The sequence below is a fragment of the Phacochoerus africanus genome, chromosome 12 (assembly GCF_016906955.1).
Source record: "Phacochoerus africanus isolate WHEZ1 chromosome 12, ROS_Pafr_v1, whole genome shotgun sequence".
Lineage (NCBI taxonomy): Eukaryota > Metazoa > Chordata > Mammalia > Artiodactyla > Suidae > Phacochoerus > Phacochoerus africanus.
In genome coordinates this window covers 38,544,918-38,557,501 of record NC_062555.1, presented here as the reverse complement: position 1 = coordinate 38,557,501, position 12,584 = coordinate 38,544,918, and the positions used below count along the sequence as shown (strand labels likewise).

General features: G+C 43.2%; 1 protein-coding gene across 7 annotated transcripts in view; it reads left to right on the top strand.

The window, feature by feature from the left end:
- The first annotated feature begins 9,262 nt into the window (after positions 1 to 9,262).
- The window catches only part of NFX1 (nuclear transcription factor, X-box binding 1), a 74,437-nt gene continuing 71,115 nt past the window's right edge, over positions 9,263 to 12,584 (top strand). For 2 of the 7 annotated variants that reach the window (XM_047754663.1, XM_047754662.1), the window contains exon 1: positions 9,264 to 9,417. In XM_047754663.1, the coding sequence (XP_047610619.1) occupies positions 9,297 to 9,417 (121 nt within the window). In that variant the 5' untranslated portion in view covers positions 9,264 to 9,296. Of the gene's footprint in view, positions 9,418 to 9,522; positions 9,888 to 12,584 lie in introns of those variants that run through there. The other 5 variants (XM_047754661.1, XM_047754660.1, XM_047754657.1 and 2 more) reach the window with 5 other exon arrangements.

Genomic DNA, 12,584 nt, shown 5'->3' with positions numbered 1-12,584 from the left:
CGCAACCCACTGAGCAAGGACAGGGATCAAACCCGCAACACCATGGTTCCTAGTTGGATTCATTTCTGCTGTGCCACGACAGGATCTCCCTTCTTTTTTGTAATTGTGGTGGGGTTTTTTTGTTTGTTTTTAGGGCTGCACCCATGGCATATGGAGGTTCCTAGGCTAGAGGTCCAGTCAGAGCTGTAGCTGCCAGCCTACACCATAGCCACAGCAACATGGGATCCGAGACGGGCCCTTAACCCACTGAATAAGGCCAGGGATCAAACCTAAGTCTTCATGGATGCTAGTCGGATTTGTTGACCACTGAGCCATGACGGGAACCCCTCCCCCCCCCATTACCTTCTTGAAACCTTCCTTGGCTTCCTTGCAAATTCTTACTTAACCCTTAATATTTTCTTCCATTAAGGTTCCAATCTTGGACTTCTCACCCTTCATACTTTCCTTGAGAGATCTTACACCTGTGATTTTAACTATTACCTATGATTTAATGCCTCAAGTGTCACTGGCCTAGACCTCTTTTTTATTCTTATTTTCAATTCTGGGTATTCTCAATTAAATGTCCCACCACTACCTAAAATCTAACATCCAGATTATTACCTTGGGCTTCACACTCAGCAAACATTCCTGTTTTATTTTTTATCTTGCCAGTGTTCTTGGTGACCCATGTATTGCCAATTTCGGTGGATGATATTTAGTCCTTGAGCTAGATCTTGTTAGTATGTTGGATGCAAATGAACATCATTCTACCAAAATCTTTGTTCCCTTGGCTTTTGTGATGTTACGCTCTGGTTCTCCGATTCTGACGTTTCCCTCCAGGACTTTCTGAAATCCTCACCTCTCCAACCCTGTAATGTTGGTTTTTCTCAGGATTCTAGCCTTTATCCCCCATGCTTCTTTCTCTGCCCACTTATATTTAATGGTCACAGCTATTCTCATAGCTTTAACTGCTGGCGTCTAAATCTATACTTATATCCCTGGTCCTGCCCCTGAGTTTCAGAATCTTATTTCTGTCCAACTGTTGCCTAACAGCTATTTGGATGTTCCCAAAGCCCACAAACACTTCACATTCAAATGACTAAGATAGCCATTACCTTCCTCCCGAATCTCCGTCTCTTTTCCCTGCCACAGCTAATGGAACCACTTTCGTCCATCATTCAAAATGGAAAGTTCTTGAGTTGTTCTTGATGCCAACATTTTGCCTCATCTATACATCCAATTAATCATTAAACCCTCCTTTTAACTCCTGAGTGTTTCTCAAATCCAACCCCTCCTTTCCTCTCTCACCTCTCTCAACTCTACAGTGTTTTGGAATAAATGACTTGCTTTCTCTTCATGCCTAGTGTCACTTCCTAAGTCCATTCATCACACACAGCTGTACTGACCTTTCTGAAACACAAATCTGACCATATCATTCCCTTACTTAAATTACATTCCCTGACACTTCCAACAGGACATAAAAAGCTGTCTATGGAAGTTCCCATGGTGGCTCAGCGGAAACGAATCTGACTAGCATCCATGAGGATGCAGGTTCAATCCCTGGCCTCACTCAGTGGGTTAAGGATCCAGCATTGCCATGGTGTAAATCACAGACGTGGCTCAGATCCTGAGTTGCTGGTGGTGTAGGCCAATGGCTATAGCTCTGATTTGACCCCTAGCCTGGGTCCTTTACATGCTGTGGAAGTGGCCACAAAAAAACAAAAACAAAAAAAAGCTGTCAGTGATTTTGCCCCTTCCTCTCTGTAATGGTTTATTGCTTGATATTTTCAGAACTGCCTTCTCTTTCATTTTGAGAACTGCTTCCCTGATTTTAAACATGTGATTATTGGAAAAATACCAATTAAAGTAGCCTTTCCTTTATTTTTCCACTATGGGAGTGGGCTTGTACCCAGGTTGTGCCTATTGAAGTTCATCCCTAGAATTTTCTAAATGGAAACTAGGAGAAATGCTTCCATTTTTTTTTTTTTTTTGACTCTTTGTCAGGCTGAGAATTTTGAAATACTGAGTCTAGAGAACAGAAGGATGAGCAGAATGAAAGACTCCTCATGGCACTAAGCCCTGACTTCTGATCCTTGAGATTCTCAGAGTCCCCCAAGTCTCTCTGCAACTTTTCCTTTAATTTTTTCAGCCAAGATTTCTGCCAGTAAGCCCCCTTTCCCGCTTAAACTAGTTGGAGTTGGGTTCCTGTCACTTTCCAGAAAGAGTCCTGAAAAATTTCTCTGCAGCCTCCCTTTATGCCATGTCCTACTTTTCAATTTTCTGCTCTAATAATTGCATCTAGTTCCCCTGCATCTGTCAGACAGTCACGATTCCCTGCCTCTTCTCAGTTTCCCCTCCCTGGAGCTGTAACTAAGCAATGGGCTCATGTGTCTATGGCACAGAAAGTCACATTGTCTGTGGGTGTTTGCAGCAAAGTAAGAATTTATTGCAGGGCACTGAGCAGAGGAGTAGGAGACAAACCTCAGATCTACTCCAGCTTGGTCTCTGAGTGAAGGGCTTTTAAAGAGGAAGAACAAAGAAGCTGGAGTTAATCATTATTTTGTGACATTTCTTAATCACAGTTTCTAGAGTCAGGTTGCCTGTGGTTTAGGAGTCTCTGATGTGGTGATCCACAACCTGGGGAGGTCTGTTAGCTCATTTTGCCCTGGAGGAACAACCTGAGGCTGTACAGTAAAGATGTTGTTGACAATAGCCATTTTAGTCATCTGACTAGTTGATCAGTGCTGAGTTAGCACAAGATTGAGGGCAGAGGGGACAAACAAGGGAATAAAGTTTTGGAGAAAGAGGGAATTCCCATCGTGGCTCAGTGGTTAATGAATCTGACTAGTGAACCATGAGTTTTCGGGTTTGATCCCTGGCCTCACTCAGTGGGTTAAGGATCCGGGGTTGCCATGAGCTGTGGTGTAGGTCGCAGACACGGCTCGGATTCCACATTGTTGTGGCTGTGGCATAGGCCGTCGGCTACAGCTCCAATTAGACCCCTAGCCTGGGAACCTCCATATGCCACGGGTGCAGCTGTAAAAGGACAAAAAGACAAAAAAAAAAGTTCTGGAAAAAGAGGTTAGTCATAAACTTGGCAGAGGAACTCAGTTTCAGAGCTTCCTTAACACCTTTATCATTCTGCTCATTCTTGCTGTACTGGGAAGAGATCAAAAGTCAGGCTCTGGTCTTTGTCAATCCCAGTGAGTTTAAGGAAAGTGGAGAGGATAAATCCTGTGGTAGAGGGCCAAAGGCACCAAAGAGCCGCCAGTGATCATTCCTGTAGCTGCCATCAGTTAGCATCGCTGACCCGCATCTCACCTGTTAACCATTAGGAGCTGAATAGACTGCTGGTGGTCTCCCCAGGTTGTAATCTCGCAGCCCTGGAAGTTTAGCCAGGCTGGAGGAGATTGCAATGATCCAATACAGAGAGAGAGTTTGGCACTTCTACCTCTATTATCCATATCCTTTAGCTTTCCATTTAGACATTCTTTTTTTGTTTGGGTTGTTTTTTGTTTTTTGTTTTTGGGTTTTTTTTTTTGCTTTTTAGGATCGCACCTACAGCATATGGAAGTTCACTATCTAAGGGTCAAATCAGAGCTACAGCTGCCAGCCACAGCCACAGCCACAGCCATTCAGGATCCAAGTCAGATCTGAGACCTACACCACAGCTCACGGCAATGCCAGATCCTTAGCCCAGTGAGCAAGGCCAGGGATCGAACTCACATCCTCATGGATACTAGTCAGGCTTGTTACCACTGAGCCACAACAGGAACTTCCTAGACATTCTTATATCATCTAGAGAGTATTTGTTCTATTGCTTCCTGGGTCCTACCCACATAGATTCTTATATAATCTAGATACAGTGTGGGCACTTGGATTTTTAAAAGCTCCCCAGGTTATTCTTCTTTTTTGTCTTTTTTGAGCTTTAGGGCTGCACCCGTGGCATATGGAGGTTCCCAGGCTAAGGGTCTAATCGGAGCTATAGCCGCCAGCCTACACCACAGCCACAGCAATGCCAGATCCTTAACCCACTGAGCGAGGCCAGGGATCGAACCCGCAACCTCATGGTTCCTAGTTGGATTTGTTGCTGCTGCGCCACAACGGGGAACTCCTCCCCAGGTTATTATGCATAGCCAAAGTTAAGAACCGCTGCCCTGAGGTGCCTCATCAATCTGAACCTGTTTTCATGGATAAGCAATCTGACTCTTACCATAAATTTCTGCAATGAAAAGATAGGCAATGACGGCTCTAAGGCAGGGTTTTCATCCAGAAAATGAGTTGGAAGTATTACTTCTTTTTTTTTGGAAGAGTTTGTGAAGGATTGATGTCAATTTTTTGAATATTTGGTAGAATTCACCGATGAAGCCATCGGGGCTTGGTTTTGTGGAAAGTTTTTTTTTTTTAATTATTACTCTAATCTTTGTTATAGGTCTATTTAGGTTTTCTATTTATTCACAAGTCCATTTTGATTATTTGCATTTTTATAGGAATTTTTCCATCTCATTTAGGTGGTCTAATTTGTTAGCATACACATTTTAACAGTATCACCTATAATCCTTTTTATTTCTGTAAGGTTGATAGTAATATACCCTCTTTTATTCCTAATTTTAATAATTTGAGTTTTCTTTTTTTGTTTGTTTGTTTTTCTTGGCTAATCTAGCTCAAAGCTGACCAGTTGTGCTGTAGGGTTTTTTTTGTTTGTTTGTTTGGGGGGTTTTGTTTGTTTGTTTGTCTTTTAAGGGCCCCACTCTCAGAATATGGAAGTTCCCAGACTAAGTGTAGCTAGGGCTAGAATTGGAGCTGTAGCTGCCGGCTACACCACAGCCACAGCCACAGCAGATCCAAGCCGTGCCTGCGACCTATACCATAGCTCACAGCAACACTGGATCCTTAACCTACTGAGCAAGGCCAGGGTTTGAACCTATGTCCTCATGGATACTAGTTGGGTTTGTTAGAACTGAGCCACGACAGGACCTCCCTGTGTTGTTTTTTTGGTTAATGAATCAACTTTGTTTTGTTGATTTTTCTCTTATTATTTTTCTGTTTTTTATTTGATTAATTCCTGCTCTAATCTTTATTATTTCATTCCTTCTACTTGCTTTGGTTTAATTTGCTCTTCTTTATTGAGGTTTGTTTTTGTTTTGTTTGTTTGTTTGTTTTGCTGCATCTGTGACATATGGAAGTTCCCAGGCCAGCAATCAAATCTGAGCTGCAGCTGCAACCTACACCACAGCTGCAACAACCCTGGATCCTTAACCTACTGAGCAGGGCCAGGGATCAAACCCTCATCCTCATGGATACTAGTCAGGTTCGTTATTGCTAAGCCACAATGGGAACTCCTCCTTTGGACTTTAAATGTTAAATACTTATAGCTATAAATTCCCATCTGAGCACTGCTTTTATTGCTTGTCATAGTTTTAACATGTTGTGTGAAGTACTGTTTGTATTGGAAAGGCAGAATAAATGCTTACTTCCATTTATTTTTAATTTTTAGAAATAATGAGTAGTTTCCCCTGGTATACCAGTTAAGAATGATTGACTTTCAGTTCCAAATTTATCCTTTTTGCCTGCTCTATGAAATGGACTTGGCCCCTTTAAATATTTATCCATTACCAGCTGGTAGGTATTAAGCAAGTCGGTAGAGGGCAACAGAGAGATATTGCAGGAGGAAAAGGTTTCATTTCGGGCTTCCAGTGTTTCGGTTGTGCAGACTTCTGTTCTGTGGCTTCTTCAGTGTATGGTGGCCAGCAGCTGGAAACTTCTCCTAGCACACTCCGACTCCACCTACCCCCCCACCCCCGCCCCCGGCCCCACGCCAAGTGGTTTGTAAAGTGCCTCTCATGAGACACCGCCCCATGACTGGCTTTCCCCAGCACCATACAAGGTAGATTTCTGGCACATTCCACCAGTGCAGCATCACAGCAGTTTCCCTCTCATCTAGGGAGCCATAGACATACCCCCTCTAATGAAGTCTGCACCTCCGTTCTGGGGTGATTGTCACTGGACACTTTATCTCAATGGTTCAGGAAGTGACTCTTCCTTCTATTGCTAATAGAGTTCTCTTTTACTTTATTAGCCAATTCCTTTTTTACTCCAATCCCCTGTTAAAGTTAGTCCATAAATAAAGTGTTTCCTGTTCAAATTACTCTGGTTCAACCCCCTGAATATGGAGTTCCTGGGCCAGGAATCAGATCCACGCCACAGTTGCAACCAATGCTGCAGCAGCAGCAACACTGAATCCTTAACCCACGTGCCAGGCTAGGGATCAAACCCACATCCCTGTGCTCCAGAGACAAGGCTGATCCTGTTGCATCACAGCAAGAACTCCTCTCCTAACTTTCTAAAGGTAACAATAAGAGTTTTTGCTTAATGAATTGATCTGTCAAAATTAAGAATTTATGTTCGATAAAAGATAAAATTAATAGAAAACAACTGAAATGTCTAAAACTGACAAGATACATAAATCTTGTATATCTACAACATACAAGAAATCAGCAAGAAAAAATGGGCAAAGGATGTGAATAAGTAATTTAAAAAGAGGAAACAATAGGGTTCTGTTTAATTGAGTTCAGTGTAATTAACTGAGTTTAGACTCAGTAATCAGAGAAACTCAAATTAACAAAATAATGAGATATCACATCACATCTTTGGTTTGGAAAAAAAGTTGGAAGCTGGATAATGATTATATCTCAAAAATACCTTAGATCTGTCCTCTTCTCTCCATCATATTTGCTGCACCACAAGAGAACTACCCCCCACTTCTATTTTTGTTCCCCTACAATTCACTCTTCCCCTGAGAGCATGAGAAATCGTTAAGGGTAAATCAGATACTGAAGCTGGGTGTCTCTAAAACTGAGTTCCCTTACCAAGTTTATGATTAATCTATCCAAAACTTTATTCCCTTTCTTGTGTCCCCTCTGACCTCAAACCTGTGCTATCTGAACACTAATCAACCAGAGTCAGATGACCAAAACTGCTGTTGTCAGTAACATTGTTAATGTACTAAAATTGCTATTATTAGATAGCATCATTAACATACAAACTCAGGACAAGATGAGTTCCCCAGCCATGAACTACCTGGCCAGAGACTTGTAAACCAGATACAGCCTAACTCCTGAAACTATGATTAAGAAACCACACGAGGAGTTCCCATCGTGGCTCAGTGGTTAACGAATCCAACCAGGAACCATGAGGTTGCGGGTTCGATCCCTGGCCTTGCTCAGTGGGTTAAGGTTCTGGAGTGGCTGTGGTATAGGCTGGCAGCTATAGCTCCAATTAGACCCCTAGCCTGGGAACCTCCCTATGCTACGGGTGCAGTCCTAGAAAAGACAGAAAAAAGAAAAAAAAAGACAGAAAGAAACACCGCATGGAGGTCCTGCTACGGCACAGTGGGTTAAGAATCCAACTGCAGTGGCTTGGGTTGCTGCAGAGGTGCAAGTTAGATCACCAGCCCGGTGCAGTGGGTTAAAATATCCAACATCGGTCACAGCTGTAGCTCGGATTCAATCCTAGCCTGGGAGCTTCTTTATGCCTCAGGTATGGCCATAAAAAAAGGAAAAAAAAAAAAAAGCCACAGAAATGTAACAAGACGATTTTTAAGCCCAGCCTCTTCCATCTTCTGCTTAAAAAGACAAAACACAAAACAAAAAACAAAAATCCTGACTCAAAGACCAAGTTGGAGTGGATCAGAGGCTTGTCTCTCATTCCCTTGTTTGGCACTCTGCAATAAGAATTGATTGTACTTTTCTTCACCACAACCTGGCGTCCATAGATTGGCTTTTCTTTGCATCTTTGCATCAGATGAGCAGCAGACTGTGTTCAGTTAGGTAACAATATCACTTCCTTCGAACTTTTTAAAATTTTTTATTTTATTTTTTGGCTGCACCTTTGGCATGAGGAATTCTTGGACCAGGGATCAAACCTGCGCCATAGTTGTAAGCTGTGCCACAGCTGTGACAGTGCCGGATCCGTAACCTACTGGCAATAGGAGCTTCCTGCTTAGAACCTTTTACTAACTTCTTAATGCTCTTGGAATAAGATCTATTATCACAGCCTGCAGGTGATGCACGTGATCTTCTTTACCTACCTCTCCAATTTCATACTGTGCCAAGCTCCTGACTCACTGTTCACCAGCAAATATTTCCATAACTTGAACTTAAAGCTATTTCCTTCTTCCTTAACATTTGCACATACTATTATCTCTAACTCTTCACGTAGCTTACCCATCTCATCTGTCCAATTCAAAGAAAGCTGGCCAGATTTTCTGGAGCAGATCCTATAAAGTCTATCACTGTTTATTTCTTTCATAATGCAAATTATTCATTTGTAAATATATATTACTCAATTTTAACTTTTCCCCCTTAGACAGTTCACTTCATGAGGGCAGGGAGCATATTTCTTTTTCACCATTAACCTCCTCCAGCACTTAAAAAGACAAAATATGCATTATAACGGAAGTTAATGAAGACTTGTGATTTTGGGGAAACCTGCACCACTGAATTACTTTACAAATGCAGATGCTTCACACTTAAATCTTGTGTTCTTGTTGGTAATGCAACAGCAAAACACACAAACAAAAGAACTCCACACATTTACCTAACAGTTTGTACTATAAAAATTATCAGTGTCTCCAAACCTTTCCCCTAATGTTCAGTGTCAATCTATATTTGTCACCGTGCCCGCTCAAGTCCTTTGTCATATCTAATAAACGACCTTTCGTTTTCTAAACTGATTTGTAAGAGCCGATATGTGTATCATCTTTTTATCGTCTTTTTGCAGATTATTTTTTCCCAGGCTGCTTTTTAAAATTTTATCATTTAACCAATATTTTATTAGTCTAGTGACCTTCTATCCTGAGTTCATGGAATTTAAATTTACAACACTTAAAGAACAAAAACTAGTTATCCCACTTTCATAATAATTCCTGTAGAATTAATTTTTCCCTAAGTCTCAATTTGTTACACAACTTTCAGAGCAAGTTAGATTCCAGGCTGCCTTTCCACTACTTGTTTTATTTTAACCCTAATCAGAATTACTCTAGTAAGGCGGTGATGTCTGAGCTGACTCCGGAAAACCAGGTGAAGCCGGTTGGGTGGCGGGATAAAAGCGCACGGTAGCATGAGAGCACAGCGAATCTCAAAAGGAAAACGATAGATTACGCAAGCCCCAGCACACCTACCCTCCTGGGACCTAGTCACCCACAACCACTAGTTTCTTCCTTCAGCCTTACGCCTGGTGCGTCTATCTGACGTCATGACGCACCACACAGTCTCTACAGGCCGCGCAAGCTCTGTGGCCGTCAACCGGGCGCGCGGATGCGAACAGTCTCCCCGCGCCGGAAGTCCAGGGCACGTGACCGGGTGACAGCGTTTGCTGGGCTGCAGGGCTCGCCTCAGGTGTTGCGGCACGGGATGGCGGAGGCGCCTCCTGTCTCAGGTACTGTCCTGGCCCTCACTGGACTGGGCCCTTCGCGAGTAGCGGAAATTGGGTCAGTGACGAGTCCTAAGGCACTGGCCATTCGTATCGCGAGAGTGGCGCGTCCTAGGGTTGGGATAGTGGCTCGGAAGGGCCAAGCCACGCGCGTCTTGCATACAGATCTCTTAACCATCTTCCACCGTGTGGAGAAGCTCGGCAGCTGGTTTTCCACAGAGAGCGGGGTTGTCCCAGGGCGTCGATGTGGGTATCCCGCTCTCTTCAGGGCTCATCTCGGCCTTCCTGGGGCAGCGGCCGCACGGATATCCGACAGGCGGGCGTCAGTCGGGTCACCGCCCTTGACGGTGGCGGGCTCTTGACGCGAGGCAGGTTTGCGCGCTGTACTTCAGGAGTACTCGTGTGTCCTGGGGCAGCACTGCGAGCGCGAGCGAAAGACCTGTGGTTTCCATTCTCACCCTGCCGCAGCTCACAGTGTGAGTGGGTCTTGTTTTCCTCATCTTTGAGTTGGGAGTAAATAAATCAACTGTTGCGAAGGTACCCGCCGATACTGTAACCTGTTACTTCCTCTACTGGAATTGTCTCTGTGTGTGCAGGTAGCCGAATTTATTATTAATATAACGGCTGTTAATGTAACACCCATTTCCACTTCCTTCAAGGTACCTTAGATCTTTGTTTTCCAAACTCTGGACAGTGACCGAAAAGGAGCATTTTCCATCTTGACCTCAGTGCACACAGAACTAAATATGAAAGCGAACCGAAAGTTTCAGGAAGCAATAGTTTTCCTTACTATCTGCAATGCACTAATACATATTTCGTTTGAAAAAAATACTTGTCATAATCCACTATGTGATTTGATCTCCTGACCCACTGTTTCTGAGAAAGGGGGCAGCAATTTGCAGCAGGAGGTTTGTGAACAGTCATTAATTTAAGACTTAGTTCTGCTACCTACCAGCTGTTGGGGCACAAAAAAGAGTATATATGTATTTGTGTACTTGGTGGCAGGTAAAATGTATTTATTACTATGGGTCTTGGTCAAAAAAGTTGGATAACACACTGCATCTATATACCCCCGTCCTGATATAGGTATTAAGTTATCTTGGAGGGGGTTCCTTTTTAGGCTGGTGTTTTGTTATTCTCCCACCCATTTTTTTCCTAGATCCTCTAAATTGGATTCATTAGTCTTCCTAACCTTAGACTCACTTCTGGCCCATTTCTACATCCTTCAGTGTTTGAAGCAGAATTGAGTGGGGCTAGTAGTGAGTCATAGTTTTGATATTTGCTGTTTTGTTCTAGGTTACAACCTCTGCCCCCATCTACTGAGGCAAAGTCCACTAGTCCAAAGACCTCCCCACTCTGTCTCCTGTGCCTTAGTTTGCTTTTGCCATGGTTCCAATTCCATATTATTTCAGCATCATCTCTAGCCCACACGTCCATCCCACTTAAGGTTTAGTTCTCTTACCTTTTGCAAGAGAACAGCAGCCCAGTCCAGGGGATATCTTTCTGCCCAGGGGCAGACTCTCCAGCATCAGCTTTGCCTCCAGACTCTCTAATCTACAGTTGTATTTCCCCTTACTCTGTTCCACCCACCTATTGGTCACCTACCATGGTGTTATCATGGATCTCGGGTACCACTTGGCACTATGGCCAAGCCTTGGGGATGAGACATCCTATTTGTTGTGTAACTTCCAGCTACTTAAAGTATTGAAAAAATAAAGGTGTCTTTGATCTCTGTGTCCACTTTCCTTGTATGCCCTTTTCCCCTTCTTCATGCCCCTTAAGGGTCTTTCTGAGGGCTTTGCCTACTACCCCATGCCTGGTGGAACATACACTGTGTGTGAATAGATGGCTGCCCTGTGTAGATTCTCTAGCTGCATCAACTCCTTGCTGCTTAACATGAGAATGCCTTCTTCTCATCCTTTACCAGGCTATTCTGGACAACTTTACTGGTGTTTTCTCTGCCCCTCTTACCACCGTCTTCAAGTAGGGCAGGACTACGCAACACCCACTTTGTCTAAGCTTTCCCATTCCCCCTTTAAGTTATCTCTTATGTTTCTGGCACACCTGAATTCGTCTGATCCTCTTGCCATTTTGTCAGGTCCTCCACATCATCCCCAGAATTCTGAAAGTTTTCAAGACAAATCATGGATTGAATGAGAGGTTACCCTGTGACCTTTATGGTCTCGCCTTTGTGAAAGTTTTCAAGACAAATCATGGATTGAATGAGAGGTTACCCTGTGACCTTTATGGTCTCACTCAGTTCTTAAATACACGTTTCTATGGTACCTGCTACCCAACCTCTGGCAATGGACCGTGGTGTAAGAGTGTCATCTCCAGGGCCACATAGCCTGGGGTGGAATCCTGAATCTACTTTGGAATACTGTGGCCTTGGTCAAGCTGCTTACCCTCTCCTGGTCTCATTTTTCTCATGAGGAATGTAAGGGTTAAATGACGTGTGTACAGTGCTTAGAATCATGCCTGGCACGTGTTAAGTACCTAATTAATGTTAGGGTTTATTATTAAATCTAAAACCCGCAGGCTGTGCAGCACACCCATTTGTGGCCAGGTCTGTGTTTTGGATAGTCTATAGTCCTAACAGCAGTAATAAAGCACTGTTTTAACCACTTTATACATGTTACTAGGCTTGCTTTAATCTTCATAGCAACCCTTTGATGTAGGTACTCTTACTGTCTTCATTACTAGGATTAGGTAACTTGCATGAAGACACACTAAATGATGGGCAGGGATTTAAACCCGTCTTCCAGGCCCTATTGATTCATAGAATATTCTGTGTGCTACATAGTTCTGACTTTGCTACAAACTGGTTTCTTAGCTTTAGGCAAATTATTTCCTCTTTGAACTTAAGAGACTGAGTTGACTTAAAAAAAAGTATGTAGAAAATGAGTAGGTTGAAGGGGTATATGCTCAATTTTTGAGACTCTGAGATTCTGGGCATGTTACAGAGGTTGGGTATGGAAAACCCAAGGTCTCTTCCTGGGGGAAGACATGGGATGTACTCATCCTGCTAAGTACTGTCTATAGGAAATCTTACTTAAATTCCATAATGATCCTTTGAAATAGTGTTGTCACCTTTTGACATGGACGGGGAAACTAAGGCTAAAAGCAATCAGGTAATATCCTTAAGCTCATTTCATAAGTTGGAGGGCTAGACT